Source organism: Agaricus bisporus (assembly GCF_000300575.1).
Source record: "Agaricus bisporus var. bisporus H97 unplaced genomic scaffold AGABI2scaffold_4, whole genome shotgun sequence".
Classification (NCBI taxonomy): Eukaryota; Fungi; Basidiomycota; class Agaricomycetes; order Agaricales; family Agaricaceae; genus Agaricus; species Agaricus bisporus.
This window is the reverse complement of record NW_006267367.1, coordinates 116,768-142,584: the sequence shown is the minus strand read 5'-3', so window position 1 is coordinate 142,584 and position 25,817 is coordinate 116,768. Positions and strand designations below refer to the sequence as shown.

The 25,817-nt window shown below is 48.0% G+C and overlaps 9 protein-coding genes across 9 annotated transcripts; 6 read left to right on the top strand and 3 right to left on the bottom strand.

The window, feature by feature from the left end:
• Nucleotides 1-269: 269 nt before the first annotated feature.
• On the bottom strand, nucleotides 270-1,506 carry AGABI2DRAFT_191626 (hypothetical protein). The gene is made up of 4 exons (XM_006459715.1): nucleotides 1,433-1,506; nucleotides 1,202-1,375; nucleotides 1,063-1,140; nucleotides 270-1,010 (listed from the first exon to the last, which is right to left on the bottom strand). Exons 1-4 carry the CDS (start codon nucleotides 1,460-1,462, stop codon nucleotides 609-611), a joined length of 684 nt encoding a protein of 227 aa, XP_006459778.1. The 5' UTR covers nucleotides 1,463-1,506; the 3' UTR covers nucleotides 270-608.
• Nucleotides 1,507-1,613: 107 nt separating this feature from the next.
• Nucleotides 1,614-2,561, top strand: AGABI2DRAFT_202155 (hypothetical protein; the record flags this gene model as incomplete). The annotated part of the gene is made up of 3 exons (XM_006459714.1): nucleotides 1,614-1,944; nucleotides 2,001-2,222; nucleotides 2,278-2,561. 3 exons carry the CDS (start codon nucleotides 1,614-1,616, stop codon nucleotides 2,517-2,519), a joined length of 795 nt encoding a protein of 264 aa, XP_006459777.1. The 3' UTR covers nucleotides 2,520-2,561.
• An 81-nt stretch (nucleotides 2,562-2,642) lies between these two features.
• AGABI2DRAFT_191625 (hypothetical protein) lies at nucleotides 2,643-6,220 on the top strand. The gene is made up of 12 exons (XM_006459713.1): nucleotides 2,643-2,717; nucleotides 2,796-3,040; nucleotides 3,095-3,178; nucleotides 3,237-3,517; nucleotides 3,625-4,098; nucleotides 4,148-4,288; nucleotides 4,341-4,730; nucleotides 4,782-5,046; nucleotides 5,107-5,203; nucleotides 5,262-5,412; nucleotides 5,466-6,026; nucleotides 6,077-6,220. The coding sequence occupies exons 2-12, from the start codon at nucleotides 2,812-2,814 to the stop codon at nucleotides 6,098-6,100; spliced, it is 2,697 nt and encodes an 898-aa protein (XP_006459776.1). The 5' UTR covers nucleotides 2,643-2,717; nucleotides 2,796-2,811; the 3' UTR covers nucleotides 6,101-6,220.
• A 607-nt stretch (nucleotides 6,221-6,827) lies between these two features.
• On the top strand, nucleotides 6,828-10,324 carry SSK1 (SSK1 response regulator receiver; the record flags this gene model as incomplete). Its single annotated transcript, XM_006459712.1, has 5 exons — nucleotides 6,828-7,346; nucleotides 7,414-9,307; nucleotides 9,361-9,485; nucleotides 9,548-10,040; nucleotides 10,074-10,324. 5 exons carry the CDS (start codon nucleotides 6,828-6,830, stop codon nucleotides 10,322-10,324), a joined length of 3,282 nt encoding a protein of 1,093 aa, XP_006459775.1.
• Nucleotides 10,325-11,104: 780 nt separating this feature from the next.
• Nucleotides 11,105-12,999, top strand: AGABI2DRAFT_184327 (hypothetical protein). Its single transcript, XM_006459711.1, has 7 exons — nucleotides 11,105-11,326; nucleotides 11,379-11,497; nucleotides 11,549-11,783; nucleotides 11,850-11,964; nucleotides 12,013-12,203; nucleotides 12,280-12,377; nucleotides 12,447-12,999. The coding sequence occupies exons 1-7, from the start codon at nucleotides 11,140-11,142 to the stop codon at nucleotides 12,579-12,581; spliced, it is 1,080 nt and encodes a 359-aa protein (XP_006459774.1). The 5' UTR covers nucleotides 11,105-11,139; the 3' UTR covers nucleotides 12,582-12,999.
• Nucleotides 13,000-13,094: 95 nt separating this feature from the next.
• Nucleotides 13,095-14,743, bottom strand: AGABI2DRAFT_202145 (hypothetical protein; the record flags this gene model as incomplete). Its single annotated transcript, XM_006459710.1, has 2 exons — nucleotides 13,095-14,552; nucleotides 14,618-14,743. 2 exons carry the CDS (start codon nucleotides 14,741-14,743, stop codon nucleotides 13,203-13,205), a joined length of 1,476 nt encoding a protein of 491 aa, XP_006459773.1. The 3' UTR covers nucleotides 13,095-13,202.
• Nucleotides 14,744-15,367: 624 nt separating this feature from the next.
• AGABI2DRAFT_191618 (hypothetical protein) lies at nucleotides 15,368-16,266 on the top strand. Its single transcript, XM_006459709.1, has one exon. It carries the CDS (start codon nucleotides 15,499-15,501, stop codon nucleotides 15,967-15,969), a length of 471 nt encoding a protein of 156 aa, XP_006459772.1. The 5' UTR covers nucleotides 15,368-15,498; the 3' UTR covers nucleotides 15,970-16,266.
• Nucleotides 16,267-20,697: 4,431 nt separating this feature from the next.
• On the top strand, nucleotides 20,698-23,874 carry AGABI2DRAFT_184322 (hypothetical protein). The gene is made up of 5 exons (XM_006459708.1): nucleotides 20,698-21,431; nucleotides 21,481-21,528; nucleotides 21,787-22,112; nucleotides 22,163-22,255; nucleotides 22,572-23,874. The coding sequence occupies exons 1-5, from the start codon at nucleotides 20,846-20,848 to the stop codon at nucleotides 23,673-23,675; spliced, it is 2,157 nt and encodes a 718-aa protein (XP_006459771.1). The 5' UTR covers nucleotides 20,698-20,845; the 3' UTR covers nucleotides 23,676-23,874.
• Nucleotides 23,875-24,222: 348 nt separating this feature from the next.
• AGABI2DRAFT_177579 (hypothetical protein) lies at nucleotides 24,223-25,502 on the bottom strand (the record flags this gene model as incomplete). Its single annotated transcript, XM_006459707.1, has 4 exons — nucleotides 24,223-24,582; nucleotides 24,638-25,028; nucleotides 25,090-25,203; nucleotides 25,275-25,502. The coding sequence occupies 4 exons, from the start codon at nucleotides 25,500-25,502 to the stop codon at nucleotides 24,305-24,307; spliced, it is 1,011 nt and encodes a 336-aa protein (XP_006459770.1). The 3' UTR covers nucleotides 24,223-24,304.
• Between the last annotated feature and the right edge of the window lie 315 nt (nucleotides 25,503-25,817).

The window sequence follows — 25,817 nt, the reverse complement described above, 5'->3', positions numbered from 1 at the left end:
GTTTTCGGTGTGTATATACGGGTAACTGCACACAAACATTTCCCTGAATCGAGGGTCCATATCTTGATTCTTATTCGGAGTTTTAAAGTTTTTGCAAATGAAAAGAATGTGAGAAAAAAACAACAAGAATAAGGACGGCGTTCTATCAATGTTCTATCTGTCTTTTCTCTCGTACCTTGAAGTTCTGATACACATGGGTATGTAGCGCCCACAAATATGTGTAAGTGCATTTATGTGTGCGCATAATACACGCAGGTTGAAAAAACGAAGTAAAAACCCTGTTTTTGTTGGTATTTTTGATGCAAGTTTATGTACTATGAAGTTATTGGGTATTGAACAAGTGAGATGTCGACTCGATGGGAAGAAATTTGTCTAGGAGCGCGCGGCCAAGAGGAGAGAGAGAGAGAGGTAAAAACGAAAAAATGACGATCCGAAGCAACCGATAGTAGATACTGTAGAACGAAAAATCCCCCGGGGAAAGCACTGATAATTGAAATGAAGGCAGCTAGCAGGACGGAAAAAGATATAGATGTTGATGAGATGACCCGAATATTTTGATTTATACTTGGGATGTCGAGTTCTTGCGAATAGCGTTATCGATGAGGATACTACGCGGCTTTGTGACCTATGTTCTGCATGTAACTTTTAGCTTTCGCCAACCATTTGGTGTTTGCGGTTAATGAGCGCCTTGAGTTCTTGTTGTTGAGTTGATTTCCTAGTGCAGATACTGTTGCTGTTGTTCCTAATTGGAGAGTCTCAGATGCGGGTGACTCTGTTCGTGATTCGTGTATGGAGACACCGATAACAAGGTTGAGTTCGGTTGGAGGTACGAAGACGTTGACGGATTGAGTGCGACTGAGGCGCTTGGGGAGAATGCTACTGACAGCCCTGCTAAGACCTGGCTTGCCCGCAATTGTTTGAACTTGAGTTATCTGAGTGTGATCTTCTGTATGGGCGCGCTCATCTGAAAAATTAGATGCACCCGAAGCGATCGAGCCGTCGCTCAAGTTCTTGACGGCGATCAGATATTTTACCGACTTTTGAATACCGAAAAATACCTACCGCTGCTTGGGCCTTGTAAAACGATGAATGAGCCGCAATAGGCGTTAGTGCTGGGGATGTTGGCTGTGAGTCCGCCATCTAAGAGGGGGCGTAACGGTGTTCATTGCTGGAAATGACCAAGTGACATAGCGCGACCTACCTGGCCGAAGCGAGAGATGGATATACTTCCTCGTCGACGGTCCTTCCTAATGGACATTGAGGTATTCGAGCGCGACGTAGAGACCGAGAGGGCTGCCACGTGCTCGTGCTCCTCAAGCTCCTGACAGGGGGAATGGGGGCGGCGTTCGCCTGACTGTTCGACTCGCGCGAAGATCTCAAGAAAAGTAACGTGTTAATATGGGGAAAGACCAGAGAGGAGAAGCGTACTGACTGTTTCAATGTTTTCGGACGAAGCAGGCATGGCAGGGAGGGACTGGGACAGGCGTGGGCGGAATAAGGGGGCCAAGAGGAGAGCACATATCCCAACATTTCTCTTGACCCCTTTTGGGAACAGGGCTATTATGTAATCATCACCCACGTGTAGATCATCAATCTCAGCCTTTGCACCCCGCATGCTCCCCACACTTCCCCCTCAGCCCGTTGCTGGCTCCTCTCAGTTGACCGATGCCAATCACGACGCACACAGTGCTGGTTCAGATGCAGACCTAAGCGACAGTCAACCCGATGACCTCGGCGAGGGTATGCATCTCGAAGGCTTTGCTGGACCGTCCGAGAAAATCGTCAAACCCTTGACTCCTGAAGCGCTGGCTGCGTTCAAGGCTGCTCATGACAAGGCTGGCATTATCTACATATCTAGAATTCCGCCGGGCATGCGACCAGCAAAGGTACGGCATCTGATGAGTGGATATGGACAAGTTGGACGGGTATACTTGCAGCAGGAAGGTTTGTTTTTTTTGTTTTGTTAATGTTCGCATCATGCCAGTGCTGATCCGACTTAGATGCAAAAAGAGCTTATCTGAGAAAAAAGTACACATCGACTAAAAAACCTCATTTCACGGAGGGATGGGTCGAGTTCAAGGACAAAAAGATTGCAAGAAGTGTTGCAGAAATGCTCAACGCTCAGCCGATTGGTGGGAAGAAAGGCTCTCGATGGAGAGATGATGTTTGGACGATGAAATATCTACCGAAATTCAAGTGGAACATGTTGACGGAGCAAGTTGGTAAGTCGATGGGTCACGCAAGAGGAGGACAGGTATTAATAATTTTTTTTTGAAGCCCACGAAGCGCAGCTGCATCAGGCCAAGTTGCGGGTCGAGCTATCTCAGTCACGCGCCGAGCAGCAGGAATATCTGCGGAACGTCGAGCTCGCGAAAGTGCTGGAGAAACGGGCCGCAAAAAAAAGAGAACGGGGGGAGGAGATGCAGCTGCAGGAGCGCGCACCCAAGCGACCGCGAGACCAGCTGCAGCGGAGGACGGAGTCGTCGCAGCTGGGGGATGTGCTCGGAAGTCTATTCTGACAATAGCAATAAACATAATAAACATAATAATTATATTGGACGCACGGGCCGTGAGAATTGGGGCGGAGTTTGAACTAGGAATAACGGGGGCGAGGGCCACTGAGGGCGGCTTCATCACGACCACGCTAAGCGTGCTGAATACTCCGCAGAGCTCATTGCTCCCAGCACCGTCCACGCTTTGTGTCGTGATCTCAAGAGGTCTGTGCTTCACTATGCTCGACCTCTCGCTCGCAGCCTCTGATCTGCTCTCTCTGTTCTCTTCTCTTTCTTCCTCAGTTCTTAACATCTAAAGATGTCATGGTCTTCCTCCTACCCTCCTCCTCCACGGCGTTCTCGCTCTCGCTCTCCGCGCGGCTCATACCCACCCAGGTCTGCGTTCCCGGACTCAACCTACATGGGCGACACGTACCGTTCTTCGGACTGGGACAATTATGACCGAGAAAGATGGTCTTCGTACGACCGTGACAGAGGTCTATACGAGTATGGCAGACGACGGAGTAGGAGCCCTCCTTCCGATGAGAGTGAGTCGGCAGCTTTTCGCGTCGCTCTTTCTGGCACTCAACTTTTCGGGTTAGGCAGGAAGCGTCGGCGCTCCGTGTCGCCTTACGAGCGAGACAGAGACCGATACGATCCTAGACCGCGTTACAGTGATGATTACGGTTTGGCTCCATTCTTTGATCATGACTGTCCCACTCATAAGCTTTTTTTGTGAACCAGACACACATTCCCGTGGTTACGGATATGCGTCGCCCCCCCGCAGAGGACCCCCGGGTGCATATCCATCCTCTAGACGCGCCCCTCCAGACCCACATACATTTGAATTTCCTGCGACACTGAAACAGTACGCGGAATGGTTCAGGTTTTTCTATCCACAACAGGCTATTGAAGAGGATAATGCCGATAAAGCCGCCGAACAAGAGGCTGGCGATGGTTCAAAACCGCGTAATGGCATTCGTAGTAAATGGGAAAAGTACAAAAAGGAGTTTGCTGCTAATCAGGTCAGCATCCCTTTCCGTTGCGTCCTTCTTCAGATCCTCTATGTTCCCATAATTCTATATTCACATCGGAGCACCGTAACTGAAATACTTTTGTCACTGTATCGTAGCTTCAGACCATGTTTGACCACCATAGGAAATCACCGTGGTTTGCCGAAAAGTATGATCCAGAATTCAAAAATCTCCGCCTTAGAGTGCGAAAAGAGGGTTGGAGAGGCCGTATTAATACTTTTCTTGATGATCTCGAGTCCGGCAAATTCGACCCAGATTTGAATGAGTCTGAACCAGAACCACCCTCGCCTTCTGCAAAAGAATCTTCAGTTGTCAACGAAAATACGACCGAGATCAATGGTAGTGTTGCTGAGGATAGCAAACCATCCGGTGGCGATGATGAGATGCAGTTCACAGTTGAGGCGGACGAAGAAGCAGCCGAGCTTGATACTAATAGACCGGAAGCCAATGGTAGACACTTATCAGACAACAAGCGTAATAATCGTGGCGAGGAGCTTTCTGTACTGCCTGAAGGTAACCAAGTTATGATTCGAACCATCCCTCCAGATATTGGACGCGTCAAACTAGAAGAGGTACGCACATGGACACTCTACTATCTACTGCTTACTCAATTTTTTCAAGACTTGCACAAGAATTCCTGGTTTTGTTCACCTTGCGCTAGGTGACCCCCTTCAAAAACGCAACTTTTATCGTGCAGGCTGGATACGCTTTCAGGATGATGCAGATATGATGGTCGCTGTCAACGACTTGAGCGATAAAAAGGTACGTCGTCAATGGTACTAGTCGATACCTGGGCACTAACTTACATCTTCAGATTGAGGGCTTCAAACTACATGTGTCGCATGTCGTGAAGCCTTTTACTAATCGAATTCGATACACGCCTGATGTAGCGAGTCGACCTGAGCGTTTAGAAAAGGATCTGGCCAACGCCAAGGTTCTTGTTGCTCAACTAGAAGAGGAAGCCGCGAAACTTCGTACACTTAAGATTTCTGAACTCAAACTAAAATCTAAAGCAAATAATGAAGCGAAACCAGAAGAGGACACGAGTATGGCACCGGCGGAGGAACAAGAGGAAGAACTAGAAATGGAGCCTCGGGAGAAGGGGTGTGAGGCTGTTGAACGACGAGTAGAGAAGATTATGGCGGATCTCCGTGAGCAGGGTTTAGTGGATCCCAGCAACGAGAAGGAATATGAGGAGAAAAAGGTGTGCACTCTCTCATTCTGTCGTAGTGTTTTTGTTTAATTTCGTTGATAGATCGTTGTGACGCTGGACTTGTATCTTGCATACCTTCGGGCTGCGTACAACACTTGCTACTATTGCGCTGTAATAACCGATCACCTTGAGGAATTGCAGCGTAAGTGCATCAAACACGAGAGGAAAGCCATTGTACCAACGCCCGCGGAATATAAACCTGAGACTGAGAACAATGAGAAGAAAGTCAATGAAATAGATGGTACTGAAACAGAAAAGGATAGTAAAGAGAGGGATGGAAAAGAGAAGAAGGATGATAAACGGAACGGTGATTCGTCCGGTATACACTTTTATTGTCGTGGCGTATTGATTTTTCCAACCTTTGTAGATGGTCGATGGCTGGAATGGTTAGATTCCAAGATTGCGTTGCTCATTAACAGAGATGGTGTTGATCCTCGTGAATACGGTGGCAAATTTTATGAGGAGTGGGTGGTTTTGTTTTTTTCTTTCTCTTTCTGATTATTATTGACTATGTTGTTGCAGGGAACTTTCCAAGGCAGCTGAACCACATATAAAGCAAGAAGATGAGGGCAAGTTTAGGTGTAAGACATGCCAAAAGCTTTTCAGGGCTACGCCGTTTGTTGAGAAACACATTGCAAACAAACACCCTGAGCTGGTGAAGCACCTCGAAGATGTGCGTGTACCAGTGTTGAGGAATATGAGATTTATTACTAAAACGTGCCGTAGCTTCCTTACTTTAACAGCTTTGTTCTCGATCCTCACCGTATTCAACCGTTTACACATCCTCCTTCAACTATTGGAAACACCACTCAAGCTCCTCCTCCACAAGCGTACGGAATTCAGGGGCCGGCCTTCCATGGAGAGTATCCCCGAATTCCAGGCCACTATCCATATCCTCCAGGAGCTTATCCCCCGTCATATGGTGGTGGTTATCAGTGGGATCCTTATTCGTATCCATACGGTGCACCATCCTCCTATCCTCCACCTCCTGTGCTACGACGTGATGAGGGCGCCAATGCTGGAAGACGCCTAAGTGACCGTATTAGTGGCTTCGTTTCAGAAACTACAGTTCCCGCGGGAGCTGGACTTCCTCCTAAGCCTCCTGCTGCTGCATTAGACTCGGCACTTTCCAGTGGTAATGGTAATGGCAATGCTCGGAGGGGTGCCAGAAGCCATGGTAGTCAAGTGGGTGGTCCGCCGCCACCACCTCCTCCCGATGCCAAAGAAGATCCTCGTGCGGCTGCAGGGAAGCGGGTAAGCTACCACGATATGGATCTCGTTGCTGAGGTGTGTGTTGCATCTGTGCCAGTATGGAGCGATCGACTAATGAATGACAGGGAGATGTTGAGTTATTCTACTAATACAGTTATATGTTGGGCCATTCATGGAGTAATCTTGTTATGGGGTGTGAGGCATTTCAATGAGCGATGTTTGTTACATGTTATAGTTACATACGAAAAACGAAATCTGTTTGTCTTTTCTAGGCGGGAGGGTGAGATCTTGTGGCCAAGATTAAGATCTGTATTTGGTCAGGTTTGAAATACAACGCCCTAGCTCTCTCTTGGACGGCTACCTACCTCCTTCCTTCTCATTCAGCCCTCCTCCTCGACACGACGTCGGTCTGCTCTTCCCCCGAGCGCCCAGACTGCTACTACTAACTGCTATTCCTCCCCAGTTCTGTCGGACGGGCGCCCCCCAGACGTCATGAATGTCCAAAGCCGGCCGAGGGTTCAACTTCCAGTCCTTGACAATAGTGACCGGCCCACAGATAACGTGGTCGTCGATATCCCCTCAACCCGGCGCTCCAATACTTTCAGTATTTCGTATGCTACCGATCAATGGCCGGCCGGTAAGCCAAGGCCTCCCACCTCTAATATAGCTCAGAGGCCACTTGTCGATTCATCAGAAGGGGAAGGTGGTGATATACAGTCTTCTGACGAGGGTGGATCTGAAATCGATACGGGCGATCGAGCCAAACCTTCTGCTGTATCGTCGTCTTTGTTAGGCAATCTTCATTCGACCCAAAGCACAGCGACGTCGAACAGTACTTATCATCATTCTCCCTTTACGCCTCATATTTCACGAACAATGTCGATGCCACTTCCTGCTCAACTCAGCCATCTTCAGCATCCTCATAGACCCCAGTCACGTACTGTACGAACCAGACGGGGTCCATCCAGTTCATCCTCACCTATCAACTCTCTATCCGTTGAACTTGCGGACTCGTACCAAATGGTCATTCAAACTATGTTACAAATATCCCCTCCTCAGGTTTTGGAGTCAGCTAGGGAACAGTACTCGGCGTACTCGCTATCGGTCCCTACGCCCTCAATGTCTGCCATGTTCACGGCTATGAAGACCCTGAACTACATGTCTGCAAACCTGCCCAGACTCTACAATGACTCTGAGTCTATTGGCTATTCTGATGGCGAGGGTAAAGTTCAAAACGTGTTTGACATTGGGGAACTTTTGCAGTGTGTCGGAGACGCGCTTAGTGGGGTTGTAGCTCAAGTTGGTGTGGATTTGGTGTTGTTCCATGGGGATGTTAATATGAAGCACGTTTCTGTGAAAGGTGACGAATGCGGTATTTTGTATGCACTGCTTCATGTGAGTCGTGTATACTTTCATTGAGCTTCGCCACGGAAAATCCATTGACTAAACCCGTGTCTTATAGATCATGCGTCAAATTTTGGACACGGCCCTCGTTGGTGATTTCTTTGAACTTGGCCTCGTTGTGACACCTGACGGGGGTCGACCGGGAACGCCCTCTCTGCGCGAAGAGGCCATTGAAGGCCGTGTTTCGGCATCTCCGGTAAACATGGATTCTTTGTGTTGTACTGTCAAGATTGAGCACAAGTACGGGACAAGTTCTTCCTCGGACGCACGCGACGATCATGGTGAGGATCAGGATTCATACAACCGAAAACAAAGATCCGCTCCCCAGTTTTCAAATCTGCTTCTTCGCCGACTCCTGCGTCTAATTGATGCCCAATTTACCATCGCGGACAACGTCCAGGACGGGCAGATATATGAAGTGAACCTCATTTTGGGCAAGACGGCTCCATCGGCTTCGACGGCTTCAAAGACCCTCATTCCTTTATCGGGTAACAGTATATTGGAAGAACCCTCGGGATCTGACATGGAGCCAAGAGTGGAACAGCTTCTGGCCTTCGGCGAGACCCTCAAAAGCCGCAAGATAGCTCTATATGCCAACTCGCCTAGCGCTTTTACCCGACATATCACTCATTGTTTGACTTCATGGGGGATGGAAATGAGTCATGTGTTCTCAGATGATAGGATTGAAAACACGATGGATGAAGGGGTTGCGACACCGGTCCAAGAGGCTCGATTCTCGCCTGCTGGCGCTCCTGCTGACACTAAACCTGAAGCGGATTCATCGGCTGTGTCTGGCCCATCTGGGTCAGAGAAAGAACCCCAAATGTCGTTTGTTCTCATTGACGATGATGTCGGCATCTTACGAGAACGGTTGCACGCTCTAAGAGTCGAGCAGAATCCCCTGAACCTTAATGCTCGCACTCGCCCTTCTTTTCTACACAGACCCAGGTCCTCTCCGCAGATTACACGAGTACGCGGACAAGCTGCTCAAACGCGTCCTCCACCTGTCACCATCCTACATTTCGCCAGTCTATCGAGTTTGAAAGCTACGAAAGATGCTATTCAATCTGTCGCGTCAACTTATATGAATTCGACTGTACCTCTACCTGAAGTGATGATAATCCCCAAACCGGTTGGCCCTAAGCGACTACTGACGGCTCTACATACCGCAGCGACTCGCCCAGCGGTTGATCCCTTTTTCTTACTCACCTCGAGTTCGCCCGGCACACCTGGTTTGCCAGTCCCAGGGTCGTACCCAACGCCCTCCGAACCTAGTACGAATACTCAGACTTCCCCTTCCGGCACACCCTACAACCGTAGCTCGCGCCCCGCCAGTTCCCGGTCAAATGTTGAGCGCTCAACCAAAGAACATAGCTTCACAACTAGCTTACCGTCACCCTCGCCCCTTGGAATTCCTGATAGTGTTGAATACTTTCCGGATCCTGCTGGGAGACTGGGAGCTTCGCCATCTTCGGGGTATTTGGTTTCGAGTCCAGATGGTCAGCCGGCGGGTATATTTTTCCATCCGCGATCCAAAAAGAATGGTTCGCCACCTCCGGAAAAATCTGGGGTCCAGACGACTATTCAACGTCGTGGGTCTAGTCCCCAGCAGTTGGTGAAAGACGCGATGCCATTTGCTGCGCTACATGAGGCTTCTAAGACTCCGTCGGGTACAGCTGAAGCAAAGTCAACTCCCACAAGTACAAAAGCGCCTGAAGGTAGCACTGCAGCTGGTTCTACATCTCAAGAAGGGACCCCGACCCCGACCCTTGGACGGAAATCACCCCCTCAATCACCGAGGAATGAGGATACACCTTCAAAGAAAGCGATCGGCAAGCGACCCACGCACGAGAAACAGGATTCGATCGGGAAGGGTACGGGTAAGAAAGGGAAAGCCTTGACTCCCTCAGATGGGAACATCGTGCCACCGATCAGTGTTCTCATTGTTGATGGTATGTTCTTTTTCGGCTAGCGAGGTGCAGCGTATGTTGATAGAGATTAACAGATAACCCTATCAATCAAACTATTTTATCTACTTTCATGAAACGAAAGAAGATTCGGTATGGTATAGCGAATAATGGAAAGGAAGCTGTTGAGAAATGGAAGACGGGTGGCTTTCATCTCATCCTGGTATGTTTATCACTTTGTTTTTTTTCATTTTGAAAGAGTCAGTTTTGAAAATTTACGTGCAGATGGATATTCGAATGCCAATCATGGATGGGATAGAAGCTACGAGAGAAATCAGAAGACTGGAAAAAATGAGTGTGACTTCGGAGGTCGTTGCGGCAGTAACTGTTCGATCACCCTCTGACGACTTGACACCTTCCTCCTCTTCGTCGAACAGCGAGAGTCGTTCTTCTGCGAGCACATCGTCTCCGTATAGATCGTCCGTTATTATTGTCGCTCTCACCGCATCATCGTTACAAAGCGATCGAGTGAACGCTCTTGCTGCTGGGTGCAACGACTTCCTCACAAAGCCGGTCTCACTGCTCTGGCTGAATAACAAAATCATCGAGTGGGGTTCGATCAAGGCATTGCAAATGTGGGCGGACCTTCGGCCTGAAGCGGTTAGAAAAATGACAAGAGGTCAAGCTGCTCAAGCCCGTGCAATCGCGGATCGCCTCCATGTACCGAAGAGAAATAAATCGCAATCGCTTCCGAAAAGACCTACGATGGGGGAACCTAGTCTTTCGATGCCTGATCCGTCTGTAATTGCAGCATCCACTGCTATTGCGAGTAGTTGTGCTGATGCATTTAAACCGTCTCCAACGGTGGAGACTTCAGCGACTGCTGAACGGCTTTCGCGCGTTTCAAATTCTCAAGATTCAGAAGAGTGGGCCCCTCTACCTCCAATCATGCCGCCGGGACGTAGGAGGTCCCTCAAACGCGAGCATGCGCGAGATCGTTCTCGGGAGCCCCCACCGGAAAATGGTCAGACGAAAACTACGGGTTCACTCGGATGTAAGTAATTTCATCCTCTTCCAAAGAATAACAAATAATTAACGCGTGGCTTTATAGCAGCTCATGGTACGAGGTTTTAGGAAGCGGCTGGGTATTAGACATTGCTGATGCGCTCTGACAGGTATTCGACGCACGCCCCCAGCGCAATTATTAGGTGTTCCATCCCAGACATATACAACACCAGCCGAGGATGACAACGTCGATCCCCCAACACCGAAACCTCGGAAAGAAGATTGGAAAGAGATGCATCAACAAGTTCCGAACGTTGGGGAATCTGCAAATTCGAATTCAGACATTCCCCTTCAAAGGGCCCTTGTTCCTCAGAGTTGACTTGTACGGGCAACCTACGTCCTGTGGTGGTTGCTTCAAGTCCTGATCAGAATAACGCCATCATCAGTGCGCAGAGTTGCCAAGCGTCTTGTCCCCTAAATTTACCCAGCACCGCTGCCAGTATTAAATAATGATTATTGACACTCACCACAGCATGCTATCTATCAACTCTCCGCTCACTTAACCACATCCTCATTTCCCTGGAACATCGATATATATTTTCTTTGGGTTTTTGGTTGTCATCTTTTTCTGCTCTTGCTTCTTGTGGACGCACTTTTATGGTCCGGGTGCTCTCTTGTATGTCCCATGTTGTCGATGATATCCTTACATTTGCTAGATGATGCGTAGTTGTTATTAGTACTTGCTTATTTCATGCACGATTGACGCGCCTACTGCCGTGATAAGTACCGACAATTGATTAATTATCAAATCTAATGATTATGTAAACATCTTTATAGAAAATACCCACCAAGAGTGGTCTTGGCCTCACAGAATGCCTCCAAAACTGTGTGCACTGTGCGAGGCGGCTAAGGCGACACTGAGGCGGCCCAAGACTGGACAGCAAATCTGCCGAGAGTGTTTCTTCTTCGTGTTTGAAACCGAGATTCACCATACCATAACTGAAGCTAAATTGTTCAAACCAGGAGATCGTGTGGCTATTGGAGCCTCTGGCGGGAAAGGTGGGCATCTAGGATTGGAGTTGAAGATGTCATGAACTGACCCCATTGCCAGATTCAACAGTGCTAGCTTATGTTATGAAAACGTTGAACGAGCGCTATCAATATGGGCTAGAGTTGTTCCTGTTATCCATAGACGAGGGTATCACCGGATATCGTGACGATTCACTTGAGGTACTCTTCCATCTACTGGGATTGTCATTTTGTCTAATCTTACGTTCGCAGACTGTCAAAAGAAACCAACAACAGTATGGCATGCCGCTCAAGATCTTATCTTATGATGAACTGTATGGCTGGACCATGGATTCCATCGTGGCACAAGTTGGCCGTAAAAATAATTGCACCTTCTGTGGGGTCTTTCGAAGGCAAGCCCTTGATAGAGGTGCTGCGACTTTGGGTGTGGACCATATTGTCACAGGACATAATGCTGATGATATCGCTGAGACAGTTCTCATGAACAGTAAGTTGCCGCTACCCTACTCTTTTTTTTCGTCTTCGACCGGGATTTTCTGAGAGAATTTTCCAGTAATGAGGGGAGACATAGCGAGATTAGGCCGATGTACGGCTATTTGCACGGAAGGAGAAGATACGATAAAACGGTCCAAACCATTCAAGTATGCGTATGAGAAAGAAATAGTGATGTGAGTACTTTTATACCCTCAGGTCATGGGATTAACGTAAGTGTGCAGGTATGCGTATTTCAAGAAGCTTGACTATTTTTCTACCGAATGTATATATTCACCTGACGCTTATCGGGGACATGCGCGGGTTTTCCTTAAAGACCTGGAAGCTGCTCGGCCGAGTGCTATCATCGATATTATTCACTCAGGCGAAGCATTTGAGGTGAAAGATGAGGTGAAAGCATCTCAACGGGTGCAACGTGAGCCTTCTCGTTAATTGATCAGCCGACGCATGGCTAATTTGATCTCATTATCCCATTATCCTTCTGTCATCAGGAACATGTCAGAGATGTGGGTACATGTCAAGTAATCCTCTTTGCAAGGCTTGTACGCTTCTAGAAGGCTTGGAACGCGGATCTGCCGAGTCGGGTTTGGTAAGTACTGCACATCTTCCGCATATACACCGTTAGTTTCCCAAGACACTCAAATCCGATCATTCACAGACAGACCGTGCGCGCAAAAAACTAGAAGCGGAAGGGCCTGCGCCAGATAATGTTAGAACGATCCCTTATTTCAACAAACCAGTTACGGGGAATCCTAGGGTGTCAATTGCAGTCGAGATTCCCCCCGGACAATGACCCATATTACCTGGGCCCGAACTCTCGAACTCCCGAATTCGATGCTTCTGCAGAAACTCCGTAACTACGGTTCGAGTGCAACATGCCATCTCCCCATCTTTTCCTCACTCCACATACCAAAAGTTTTGCGCAATCGACTCTTTTTGACAATCGGAAGTTATTTTCGACAATGTCATTCCCGAGATATCGGAGTTGTCGAATTTGGATGCCCAAGATAATCCGCCGCCGGGAACAGACCTTCACTTTACACCGTTTGGCTTGTGGACCGCTTTCCGACTGTTCGGGAACGCAACGACGCTGCCATTTCGGGCCAGAAACCGCACCCTATTTCTCATCGGGTATCCAGTTATATTTTACCGTATGATATATCTGTGTTCCGAAGTCAAGGACTACGATGAATAAAAAGAAGCTGTTGTAACGGACAAATTTGGCTTGGAAAAAAATCGAAAAAGCTTCCGAGAATCCCCTCGCATGGGGTCTTGGGAGGAAAAAATACAATCTATTTTACACTACGAATGAACAGACAGCTGAGTTTGGTATAACGAAGTGAATACGGAAAACATATGCGAAGGAGAAAACAATCAGCCGTATTTTATACTAAGAAAAGGAGAGATTCCAGAATTATGTAGCTATTTTAACCACCGCCGTGCCTCCGCTATTGAGCGGACCGCTGTCAATGAATATGTCAGGAGCTTTCTCAAATGACACAATCCGTCTGCCTTCCCAATGATCAAATCCCGACCCAGCGGTGATACCTACTTCTCCCGACCGCAAATCCTCATTCTCTTCACCAACACGCTTCACAGGAGCATATTCCGCTCCCACCCAGGGTTTGATGCCATATTCCATTGCAAGTTCAACGAGTGATCCAATGGTGTCTCCTACGTCTTTCCCTTCATAATCAAGATCCTGCGAGATATTTATCCACGCATATCCCACTTTACTACCCTTGTTATCAGCGTTTCGAAGGTGGACGTTTTCGGAAGAACCTTTGTCGCTACTTGGAGCGGCTACTCCTGCGCTGCCTGTGCCAAATTTGAGTGAACGCAACCCGGCACGGAACATATCTCCAGCACTCGGAATGACCCTCTCCGGATTGTCACCCACAATAGTCGTGAATTGACCCATCCCTCCTCGTGCACCACTTTTGCCATTCCTATTTCGTCCAACATCGTTGTCATCAACACCTGTCCTCCGCCCCGGAGATCTCAACAATCTTTCCGCCGCCTCTCTCACTTCCTTCCCACCAATTGTATCCAGTACAACATCAAATGCATCCCCATCTTTTGTGAGTCCGTCTATGACTCTCACAATAGCACCTCGACCCTCATCCACTCCCAATATTTCACCATCATCAAAAATGACTTCTTCGGCACCCCAGTTCCTGATTCTCTCTTCGATTTCTTCCATAAACCTATCAGCTACAGCTTGAGCCGTAGGGACATTCGGAGGAGATGCAATGAAAGGAACATGAACACAGACACGCCATCCTCTATGAACGAGCATCTGTAAAGCCATAGCACCAATTCCATCATGTCCCCTCAACACAAGCGCACGTCTCCTTCTACCATTCTCATGGTCAATCAGATTAAGATGTGGTATTTTACCACCATGTATCGCAGAGTTCTGATGCCCATAAGAATCACTTCTGATGGGACCATGTTGAGTTCTTTCCGACGGAGTGCGCTTGATAGAACCAGAGGACAAGTTATCACGCATCGAAGAGAATGCATACGTAAAGGTCCTAACGGCTCTGTAAGCGGGAACACCACACAACGGCAGAAGTGCGAGTTCTTCGATGGTGAGAGAATAATGGGGTACTGGTACAGAAGAAGTTGGCGAAGCAGGTGGTGATGAGAATACGAGTGATGAGGGTGCATCAGTGTATGTGTCACGGTTGAGAAGCTTTGGGTGAGGGACTCGATGGACTCTGTGCCTGTCAACAACTATGAATTCTGTCAACCCGCCACACTGTTCACATAGACCAAATTAGTTAGTCACTTTATGCACTAAACTGCCTTGCCCCGAGTACCCACCTTCTTGATATTGAGAAGCCCAGCAACCCAGTCCCCTTTCCTAAGAACGTCTTCTCTCACTTCCCAACCACACTCCACTATTCTCCCAACGAAACTCCTTCCAGGTATGAGACCAATGTCAGGCATGGCCGTACCCGAACCACTACCAACAGAAGCGTTTTTCTCGAGCGGTGATTGTGATGTAGAATTGGAGTTTAACTGTTGCTCCTGCTGTTGTTGTTTCTGGAAAAATCGCTCTTGACGTTGTTGCTTCAAAAATTCTTTACCAGCCGATCGTCCAAGACTGACAGATCTCTGAAGACGTTCGCGTAGGCTTAAACCTCGTCCCAAACCACCTTTCTTGGTCTGCTTGTTTTTTTCCTCCAATCCCTCCGCCATATCTTCATGTCTTCCTCCCAATTCATCAAGCGACTCTTCGCTCCTCCCAGCTTCTTGATTTTCCAAAGTCGCACCAGCGCCTTCCGCATTGACCATCTTAACACCTACCAATCTCCCATCAATCCCATCCACTCCAACAGCCCACACTTGAACGAGAACACTTCCACTCGGAACATAATCTGGCGGTCTCCTATAATTCGTGAATCCCAAAACACTTCCCTTCCCTCCATTATATCCAACATCCTCCCTCCCTCCTCCTCCACCTGCAGGTCTAGAACTCAGTCTCATCGTCTTTCTCCGCGACTGCAACAATGCCATCAAACCCTTTTTCCCAGTAGTACCTCCCAATCCTCTAACCACTTCCACACTTGCCATTGTCGTCTGTGCCAATCCATCTCTCGTCAAATCAACCTTTCCATCACCACCTCCATTCACAGGTCCATTACGATTGTGGCGATTCGGAACGAGATTTAGAGGAGGTGGAGCTCTAGGAAGTACCAAAGATGAATGACCAGCTATGCCATTCGACGGTAGTTCGCCTGATGATTTCGGATAAGCCGTCAAGTCCACTATACCATTATTCACATTCGTACCACTCGAAGAAGCGTGACTACCAGGAATGGAGTGTCCCGGACTTCGAGACTGAGAACGCATCAAATCCATATGTATATGCGAACGCGACGACGAAGCAGGTGATTCAGAATATTGGTTGGTTTTTGGTTTCGACTCTGCACCAAGAGACCTTGAACGTTGATGATAAAGTCTCGGACGAGTGGGCACAGGAACTTCCAAATAGCTATTATTCCTCGGTAACGATGACGCCGAACCTGGATTCGGCAGCGGTTTCGAGGACGTGGACATTGCCAATGGTGAAGACGTATGAGGTGAGTGTTTATGATGTGTCGAGTAGTCTCGTTTTCTCTCTCTATCTCTGCCATTTAGATCTCCTGCGGGCCCGAGAGGATCGTGCCTAGCCTTTTCCTTGCCCTTCCCCTTCGAACCAGAACTGATGCCGGACGTAGCGCTTGCCGCGGCCCCTCCACCAGCAGTTCCCGATCCGGATCCTAATACAGCACTCTTTTTTGTATTATGCTCCTTCAAAACCTGTCTTGCTTTCGAGGTCGATGGTCCACCACCACCAACAGCCCTCTTCATTCCTCTCCTCAACAACTCTTCTTCCTCCGCAGCTTCGAGAACCGCAGTCATACTCAACATGGGACCGGAATGCTTGGTATCCCGGCTGCGCTGATATTGATAGTAGGTTGTCGTGCTTCCAGATACAGGTACGTTCGGCTTGGAAGCACTGGGTTGTATTCCATTCACACCAATCCCATTGTACGTATGTGATTTGGAAGTTTTGCGTTGAGAATGAGAAGTGGGGTTGGGGTGGCTGATGGGACCTGAGTCCTTGGGAGTTCTGGTTGCTGTATGACTTTGATCTATGCTCGACCTCCCCAGCGTTCCAGACCTAGTGGACCCGTGTTGCTCCTTCGAACTACTCGAAGTACCACTTACGCCGATCGGAGGAGTCGTAGCATGTGTCGCTGCGGCTGTGAGATCCGAATATACAATTGAATGACCATTAAGGGTATTGGAAGACATGGAAGAGGTGGCGGATGCTACGCTAGCGGTCGCCATTGTACGATCGTGAGCCTGAGCTGAGGCCTGGCGTTGTCCATGTCCGGTAAAAATAGTAGTGGCGGAAGAGAGTCCGGAGCGTGAGCCGAGGTTTTGACCGGTTCTATTAAGCGAGTTCGAACGCGAGGGTGTGCGGGTTGATGGGACAGCAATTCGCGTAGAGGACGGTGGTGGGGGTATTACAGATGCAGGTGGAGGTAGCTCCTTTGGAATGATTCGGTCAGAATGACCTTTACTGGTGGTAGAATCGTTGTTCGGTTTTGTCTTCCAGGACGGTGATGTGGACTCTTTAAGAGTCTCTGGATTCTTGTTTATTGACCGATGAGAGTGAGAACGTTCCGGAACACCAGTTTTTTCGAGAAGAGAGCGTCGGCTGGTTTTGCGGGGGGGTTGTGGGAGTGGCATTGCGGTAGCATAGGGCATGGGCATCGAGGCCGGAGAAGTGAAGGAAGCTCGTGGTGAAGAGTTGGGGGTATAAAATACGTCTTGGGTTGAGCCTTCTTCGTCGTCGTCGTCGTCGTCTTCCTCGTCTTCCTCGTCGCAATCTTCAGTTCTAGAACGATCTGGAGGTAGAGCGCCCGGATGAACGTGTCCTAGTTGAGGGGCGGCGTCAGGACTTGAGACGGGGTTGCGCAAGGGATTTTGCCGAGTTGAAGTTGAAGAGTCTGAAACGGTGCTGCCCTTTGGAGGTGGAGAGGGGGGTGGCGAAGAGTGTGAGGGAACAAGGGACGGTGCGGCCGATAGCGTGGAAGGATCAGAATGAGAAGCGCGCGAGGACGAAGAAACGTGGGTCGACGAGTCCTGTGCTCCTATCTGTGAATTCACCAGCCAGATAAAGAATCAGAACTCGCACAGATAGATAAGAGAGTTCCAACACAACTGGGGGAATGCGACAGGGATGAAAGAAGTTGGAGGAAATGACATACAGATGATAAATTGTCACCAACACCAATGTTGGCTTTCTGATTCGTCGGAAAATGACCACCGCTGATGGAGGTGGGGCTGATTCTGAAAGGAGAGGCGAGGCGCTCTAGATTGGTGGTAACACGAGTTGTGTGTCGTTGGCGAGGAGGCGAGGATTTGTCGGATTTGTCTTGAGGAAAAGCATAGGACTGGGAGGGGCGATTGAATAGAGTCTGAAGGAGGGTGGGATTGGTCATTCAAGAGAGTCGTTGTGGATGATTCAGGGAGCGTAGAGCGCGCTGCCGAGGAGTAGCAGTGCGCCTGCAAAACATGCAAACTCTGATGTCATACATGTAAGATAGGGTCCATCTGAAAACATGGGAAAAATCTCAAAATAATCTCGCATCGCTCCTTGCTTCAATCTATCCTCGACTTGATCGCATCCAATGTTCTGTGTATGCATCTCCGACGATGATTTGTTGGCCGTGTGGTCTCAATTGGCTTTCTCTTTATTGTTGCCACTTCGTTCCAAGGCGACATCAAGGTAGTCAAGCTCCTTGAACGAGATTTCAGTTGACAATGTAGCACGCATCCCAGCAACTGCACCAACGTGAAGGATCATTCTTAAATCATTGTATCAGCGGTATTTGTTGCGTATCACGACCACTTGACTTCAATATCACCATGGACCTATCTAGAGAGAACCTGACGAAGAATACATATGTCCGTGCTCCACGATCCCATACCGAGTTACTGGAGCTCATACAACTGCTGGTACGTGCATATCCTCAATATCAACCCGTTATTCCAAAAAAAGATTGACATATTGACATCCAGCTAAAGATGAACATCCTGTAGTCAGGGACTCTTTGTTCCCGAGCGACGTCGCATTCTACAACGAACTTCTTGAGGAGTTAAGGGTCCAACAATGGACCCCCTTCTTCTTTTAGCTTGGCAGCCTCACGTCTGTCCCATTTGTTCCCAAAAAAAAAATTACGGCCCAAAAAAAAAGTCAAAAAATCTTGGTCACTGGATGAGGCTTTCCACCAAAAATTGAACATCAAATCTGGTGGCCGTAGCATGCTTCAGAGAACACGGATCGTCACCGCGTCCCTCGAAGGGTTATACACGGTCTTTACTCCTCCAATTTCTTTCTTCAGTGTCGTTTTCACAGGATGTCTTCTCTCTCTTCAGGGAAGAGAGCTTTTTGGATGCTTTAAACTCCGGCGTGTCCTCTCACCTTTGGTGCTCACGTTGGGGCCACCTATTCACAGCATTTTTTGACCCTACTATCCTTGTGTGGCGTCAACACGCCTATTGGATTGAATCAAAACGGCGCCGGCTAACGTCCAATGCGCATCTCCGTGAACTTTTTCCCAAAAATCAATTCTTTCGGTTCTTGTGAATATTGGACGGTGTCAAACAAAGTTCCCTGGGTACAGTCGCAACACCTCTCCCTTAGGTTTCCGCTTGCAGTTATCTCGCATGGGAGCACGCCAAGCTCGCTTTAGTAGTATCTACAGCAACGATGCAACCGAGGACTCAATGCGCCAGTGCATCTCTCAAATGCGCTATGTAATGGATAATTGTATACCGCGGATCATCATCACCCTTCGTATTCTCGGGCCGCGTATCTCAAATCTCAAAAAACAAATGAACTCGACCCTCGGAAACTGATTTTTTTTTCTTGTTCTCCGTTGTCCGACATAAGGGACTCTTGACCCTTTTGCTGATTTTATCGTCGGGATTCAATTGTTCTTTTATTCTCTCCCATGAGATTAGTAGGATCTTGAATATATTTCTTTCTTCTTTTTGCTGTGCTGTGAAAGGCATCGTGAGATTTTTTTTTATCTGAATGAAGGTATGTAGTGCTTGGATCAATCGACCGTTCCCAAAAAAACAACCGCCATCATCATGGGTCCAATTCAAATAACAACAGAAAACAATAAATACCATAGCAACTTTGCGACAAGACAAGACCATCATCTGAACCGAAATTCCCAGTCCAGTCATTAGAAGCTTCGCGGATTTAAATGCATTTGGACAACAACAGTGGTAGTTGATCGCAGTAAAAGTCCAACTCTGGAACAAGTTGGATGTCCGAATTCGCCGTTGGTGAGAGCGTGCCAGATGAGATCTATTCAATCAGAATGGAATAATCATTTTCTTTTGGACCAGTGCAAGTAGTCGATTTCATGAGAACACGAGGAAGGGTAACCCGTTCAACGCGTTTTCGGGATCTTCTTCTTTGGAGAAAGAAGGAAGAAGTTTTAGAAGGAGATTGACTTGAAGAAGAAGAAGAAGATGCTGCTACAGCTACGTCAAGTTCGGTGAAGAAGACGAATTACCGGGCCATTTATTAACGTTCAATTAATTGTGTATTAGGGCGATCCATTTCCGCCTTCATATTTGTTCGAGATAAGAGAACAATTGCAGAAATTCTTTTCTATGACCATAGACTGTCTGACGTGATGAGACGAAGTATGTAAATAAAAAATAGAAATGATTTCGTACGTCAATGATGGACATGATTTGACATGATCAAAAATGACGCGAGTGGCCGAAATTACAAACCCCACGGCGTGCTCTGCCCTGCCACGCCTTCCTGATCCATCAGTTGCTGTCCGTGCAAGTAGCAAGAAAATGATACACGTGTAATGTTCAAGTGAACGCGGAGTCAAGTTGACCATCAGCACCAGATCAGCACTAAACTCTCTTCACGAACAACTTGTCGACCCTTGATGTTTAACACTTTCCAAAGGGGAATGAAAAGTTTCTCGGCAACGATATAATCAAATTTAGTAAGATCACTTCTCGAAAACCTTTTTGGAAAAAGAAAAACACGCCGCCCGCGACGCTTTGTTGTTTGCATTTCTCTTGTTCGGCTTCAATATATATGTTATAAATAAATACATATGGTAATGGTGTGCCGCGAGGCGATACACGCGATATATCTTCTTTTGAAGAACCTGGCGATTAAACTTGAATTTATTTCGGAATTTGCCACATACATAGTCAATGTACATTCGTCAAATGGTTATGGACCTTCCAGGGTCACACGCCTCAAATTGCCTTTTGCACTTATTGTAATGTTCCTCGGGAGATGCCTTTGACAATTTAGCAGCTTTGAGCATTGAGACGGACAGGAATAGGGTGCCGGGGGAGGATGGACGGGGTAAGGAGTGGGATGATCGATCTACGGTGTCTAAAGGTTCGGGTAGAGTACGTATATGAGAAGAAGCACGTGGAGAGAGCGGACGCCTGAAAAGGACGGCGTGGTTGCGATACCTGCCAAGCTTCCCAACAGCCATGCACAGCGACCCCTCCAAAAAAGCCTCCATCGACTCGCTGCTGAATCCCCAGCACGACAGCCCCTATTCCCTCAGAGCCGCCTTTTCCTGGGAAACTTCCTCCAAGCATGCTGACCTTCCCCCCTGGCCCCCCCACCACGACGATCGAGATCCTTATGCTCCACCCCCCACTGCCTGGCAAAGCACTGAACGAGCTTCCGTTCGACTCGCCGCCCGTGGAACCATGTCAGAGAACCCATCCACCCAACATGACGCGCGTTACAGCACCCCAGTTCCCTCTGCTGACTATCCCCAACCCCATCTCAGCCACTCCCAGTACCGGTTTCAGTCCCAGTATGCATTGCAATTAAATCAAACACTTCCCTCTCCCCAAATTCACTCCCTCGGACCAACATCCTTGCAACAGCCCCAGGAGTCTGCTGCTTCTTCTTCTTCCCAGCCTCAGCCTGATACCGATTCGGAACCAGAAGGTTCTAATTCCGCTTCTCGCAAACGATCACGACCAGTCTCCGAAGGGCAGGCTGCTGAGCCGCAGTCGAAACGTGCCAAGGGAAAGTCCAAACCTCCAGCCGATCCCGCTACGGGTACGAGACTTGATATTTCTTTTCTCAAATTAACGCTCATGTTATCCAGGACCCGCCAAACGCGGCGATAAACGGAGCAAGGCCGCACAACAGCAAAGTGCGTATCTCTCTATCTCGGTCTACCCCTTCCCCCCGCTCGCCACTCGCGTAATCGAGGGTTCTGTTCTTTTGTATAACTATCTTCACCCCCTCGATCTTTAACTGATCGGTTTCTCGTCTTCTAGTACAAATGATGCCGAGAGTGTCGTATGCTCCTGTCCCAAGCGCGGATGGAAAGGAAAACGGTGTGTCTTCTTTGGTTCTACTGCGCTTATTATGATTTATTTTTGGAATCCTGTTTCTCCCCTTGCCACAGAACGTATGCGCGTCGTCACTGGCGATAACGGTCAAATTAATGGACTCGTCACCGAAAACGCCATTCCCCTCCAACCGGAATTACAGTTTGCGCGGTGCATGTCGGGTCGATACCGCTTAGAACAGTTTCCCCGATGTGTGTCTTGCACCCGTCGTTGGGCCGGCGACACATGTCGTTTCCAGAATATTCGGTTTTTCCTCAAAGACAAGAAACGCGATATAGTGGGCATCAGCTTTGTGGAGGGACGTTTTCAAAATGCGCCCAAGATGATATTCCCTTCGCGTTGGAATATTTCGCTAACGGAAATTCATACTAAGCGGATGAAGGCGAGTACCCAAGAATTTTGAGTAGATTGAAATTAAAACCTCTATCTTAGTTGGCTCTTGCCAAGGCCCTCCTACCTATTCTTAAAAAAGAACACGAACATCTCCAGCTCCCAGAACTCATTCGGCGACCCCGCGAAAGCGAAGTTCGAGCTACATGCGGTTAGCACTTCGTCCAAACTGCGCATATATGTTGCTAACTTTACTTTAGATACCTGTATGACTTCTCTGTCTACGTGTACGTGGATGTGTCGGTTATGTGGGCGAGAAGCCTGTGCGGAATGCTATGAACAAGTCAAGGAGCTTACTGTGGAGAAGCCCAACGTCAACCAAGCAGAGCTAGCCGCAATTCAGGCAAGGAGAGAGAAATGCGTTCATATCAATCCGTTTTTCTTGAGTTGTACAAGGAGGAACGAGCATTCTGCTAAAGATTTTTCGCCCGTATCGAGGTTTTTCCAAGAGGAATTGGACGAGGCTATTCCGGAGATGGAGAGGTTGCGTATGGAAGAGGGTGGTTTACCTCGGGAGTTAAATCCAAGTGGGATGCCAGAGTTAAGCTCTAGTGGTGCCTCGTCAAGCGGCAGCTCGAGCGCAGGAGTACCAACGCCGCCTCCCGATTCCAATGTGCTTGCGCCTCCCTTAGCTCACAAGCAAGACATCTCGTCCCTTCTGAATCACGAACCAACGGCTACTCCCCCATATATTCCTCCTCATCTACCCTCTGTTACGGCATCGATTCCCTCGTATGGAATCCGTCGATATATGTATGATGAAGTTTCGAAAGGGGATTCTGTTTCGGTCTTTGCACCCATTTGGCAACGCGGAGAACCGATTGTCGTCACTGGCTGTCTGCAACACTTCAAAATTGAATGGACGCCGAGATATTTTGTGGAACATTACAGCGAACAGACATGTCTCATCATCGAATGCCAAGCGGGGACGAACAAACGCGTCACTGTAAGCGAATTCTTCAATATGTTTGGGAAATACGAAGGCCGGACCGAGTGTTGGAAACTCAAAGACTGGCCTCCTTCAACGGATTTCAAAACGGCTTTTCCAGAGTTGTATCGAGATTTCAGTGACGCTGTGCCTGTGCCGGATTACGTTCGGAGGGACGGTGTGGCGAATGTTGGATCGCATTTTCCTTCGAATACGATTGCCCCGGATTTGGGGCCGAAGATGTATAATGCGTTGGCTTCGAATCTTGGGGAAGGGAGTAAGGGGACTACGAGGTTGCATTTGGATATGGCGGATGCTGTGAATATCATGACGTATACTGAACAGTGTCCGGATGGAACTCCGGGATGTGCGGCATGGGATATCTTTCGTTCGAGCGATAGTGATCAACTTCGAACGTTTTTACATCAAAAGTTTCCGAAACAGGCTACGGACCCTATACACGGCCAACAAATCTATTTGGACGAAATGTGTCGAAAAGAACTGTTTGATCAGTTTGGAATCAAGTCGTATAGGATATATCAACGGCCTGGAGAAGCGATATTTATACCTGCGGGGTGTGCGCATCAAGTTGCGCAATTTGGCGGATTGTGTGAAGGTTGCGATTGATTTTGTTAGTGTGGAGAATATTCTCAGATGTGAGGAGTTGACGAGGGAGTTTAGGGAGTTGAATCAGAAGTGGCGTGGAAGGAGGATGTGTCGCAGTCGAGGAATATGATGTGGTTTGCGTGGTTGAGTTGTGGGATGTTTGAGAGGGGGGAGGTGAGGGATGGGAGTGGGGAGGGGGAGGTGGTGGGTGGTGGTGGTGTGGGTGGGAGTCAGGGTGAGGTGGGGAAGGGGAAGAAGAAGGGGACTAGAGGGAGGAAGAGGGTTGTGCCTAATGCTGGTGTAGGTGAGAATGCGGTTGGTGCTGCTTCTACTAGTTGAAGGTATCGTTCGCGTTCCTTGAATTTTTCTTTTCTCTCTTTTTGTAAAAATGCTGTGTCGTTTTTCTTTTCTTTTCCTTCTTTTTTCTTTCTCCCCAACTCTTTTTTTGAGAAAAATTACAGTCGAACCTACATACACAACAACGTAACACATTCATGGCGCATATATTATCATACACTAGCTGTTACCCGTGCTACGCACGGGTCAGAAGTCAAATGATGATCATTTGCGAGAATTTAAGAATAAGTAGTTCATTATATACAGTAATACAAACATTGTGATAATACGTCTCACTTGGAAGTTTTTGCAGGTCACTTTCCCTTGTTGCGGCTCATGGCAGCGGCAGCAGGTCCGCAGACCGAGACTGCAGCCTGAGATCTAGCTGGCAAAGTGATTGTTGGGCCACTGCTACTCATGGCACCCGATGGAGCTGGGCTGGGAGAGGAAGGGACAATGCTTTCCATGGAGAAACTATCAAGATCTACAATGGGGAGGGACTTCGGCCGCTTGTTCGAAGCTGGGCTTGGAGTACCAAAGCCTGAAAACCTGAGTTTGCGCTTCAAGTTGTTATCTGGAGTGGAGCAAGAATCTGCCACAGTAGTCAGTTCTGAAATTTTCGGGTGCAATGATTATTTGGTCCTCACCAAGCGTGTTCTGGATCTTCGAGACAGGTAACTGGACGTCCGTGAGGTAGATTACCTGGTCAGGAATCACCTCGATGCATTCCACCTTTTCATCAGAGGTCCGCACTATTTCACTGATGAACCCGCTGATAGCTACAACTTTGCCAGGTCGTGGTTTAGGCTTTGTAATAGCAGTCCAGCGCTGAGACTCCTTAATGACACATCGGATGGGCAGAGTTGACTTGAAGGTAGCATCGAATTTCTTGTGGTATATGGAGACATATTGAGTCGGTGTGAGGTAAAAGAAGGAAACTTCCTTCTCATAGTCTGAGCCTTTCTCAACAATGCCACAGATTGTAACGTGCACCTTGCATCCTACATGTTGTGCACATTCAGGCGTAGCAGGAAGTAGCTAGATGTAATGAAATTTGTTAAAGACTGGCACTGACGCAAAATCTGAAGTTCAGACTCACTGTTTCGATATCACCAACGAAGCAATAATCTTCATTTCTGAGAGGAGAGGCGGATGTGCTGAGCATGATTGGTGCGTGAGTGGCAGAGCTAGGGCCATACTCCACTTTAGCAATCTGTTCAAGTTGACCAAGCACAATCCTAGTGTTAGAAGTAGCGCAGCAGACTTATGAAGTAAGTCACAAACCTTTGCAACAATAAAATATGGAGTTGATTCTTCAATGAAATTGAGGTTATCTGCGTTGTAATATGTCAAATGGGCAACAGCAGCATCTTGTTCAGGGCCACACCCATCCGAGAGACGGAAAACAGCATCAAAGGCAAGGGTCTTTGGTTTCTCGGGATTAGGAGTTCGAACGTTCTCAAGGAAAGCAAGACCGGAAATTATTATAGAACCCGGGAGATTCAAAGACATTGAGTAAAGAAGAGATTCTTTGCGAGTGAAGTGTGCTGTTGGCTACCATCGGATTATTGTCACCTTTATATTCATTGTACAGTACCATCCGCAACATAGCTCCCAAGTCTGGAACCTTCTACGACAGATCAACGACTTCGAGAAAATTCTAGAGTTAGAGAAGAGAGAATGTGGTGTAGCGACCCTTTCAACAGCCCTGAGACTCGGCTTTCAAAATTTTTTTTCTTGCGAAAATTCTAGAAAAGTACATAGACATGATTCGTTTGATTTTAGTCCAAAGTGAAGTGTAAACCTCGAATTTAACTAATCAAAAAG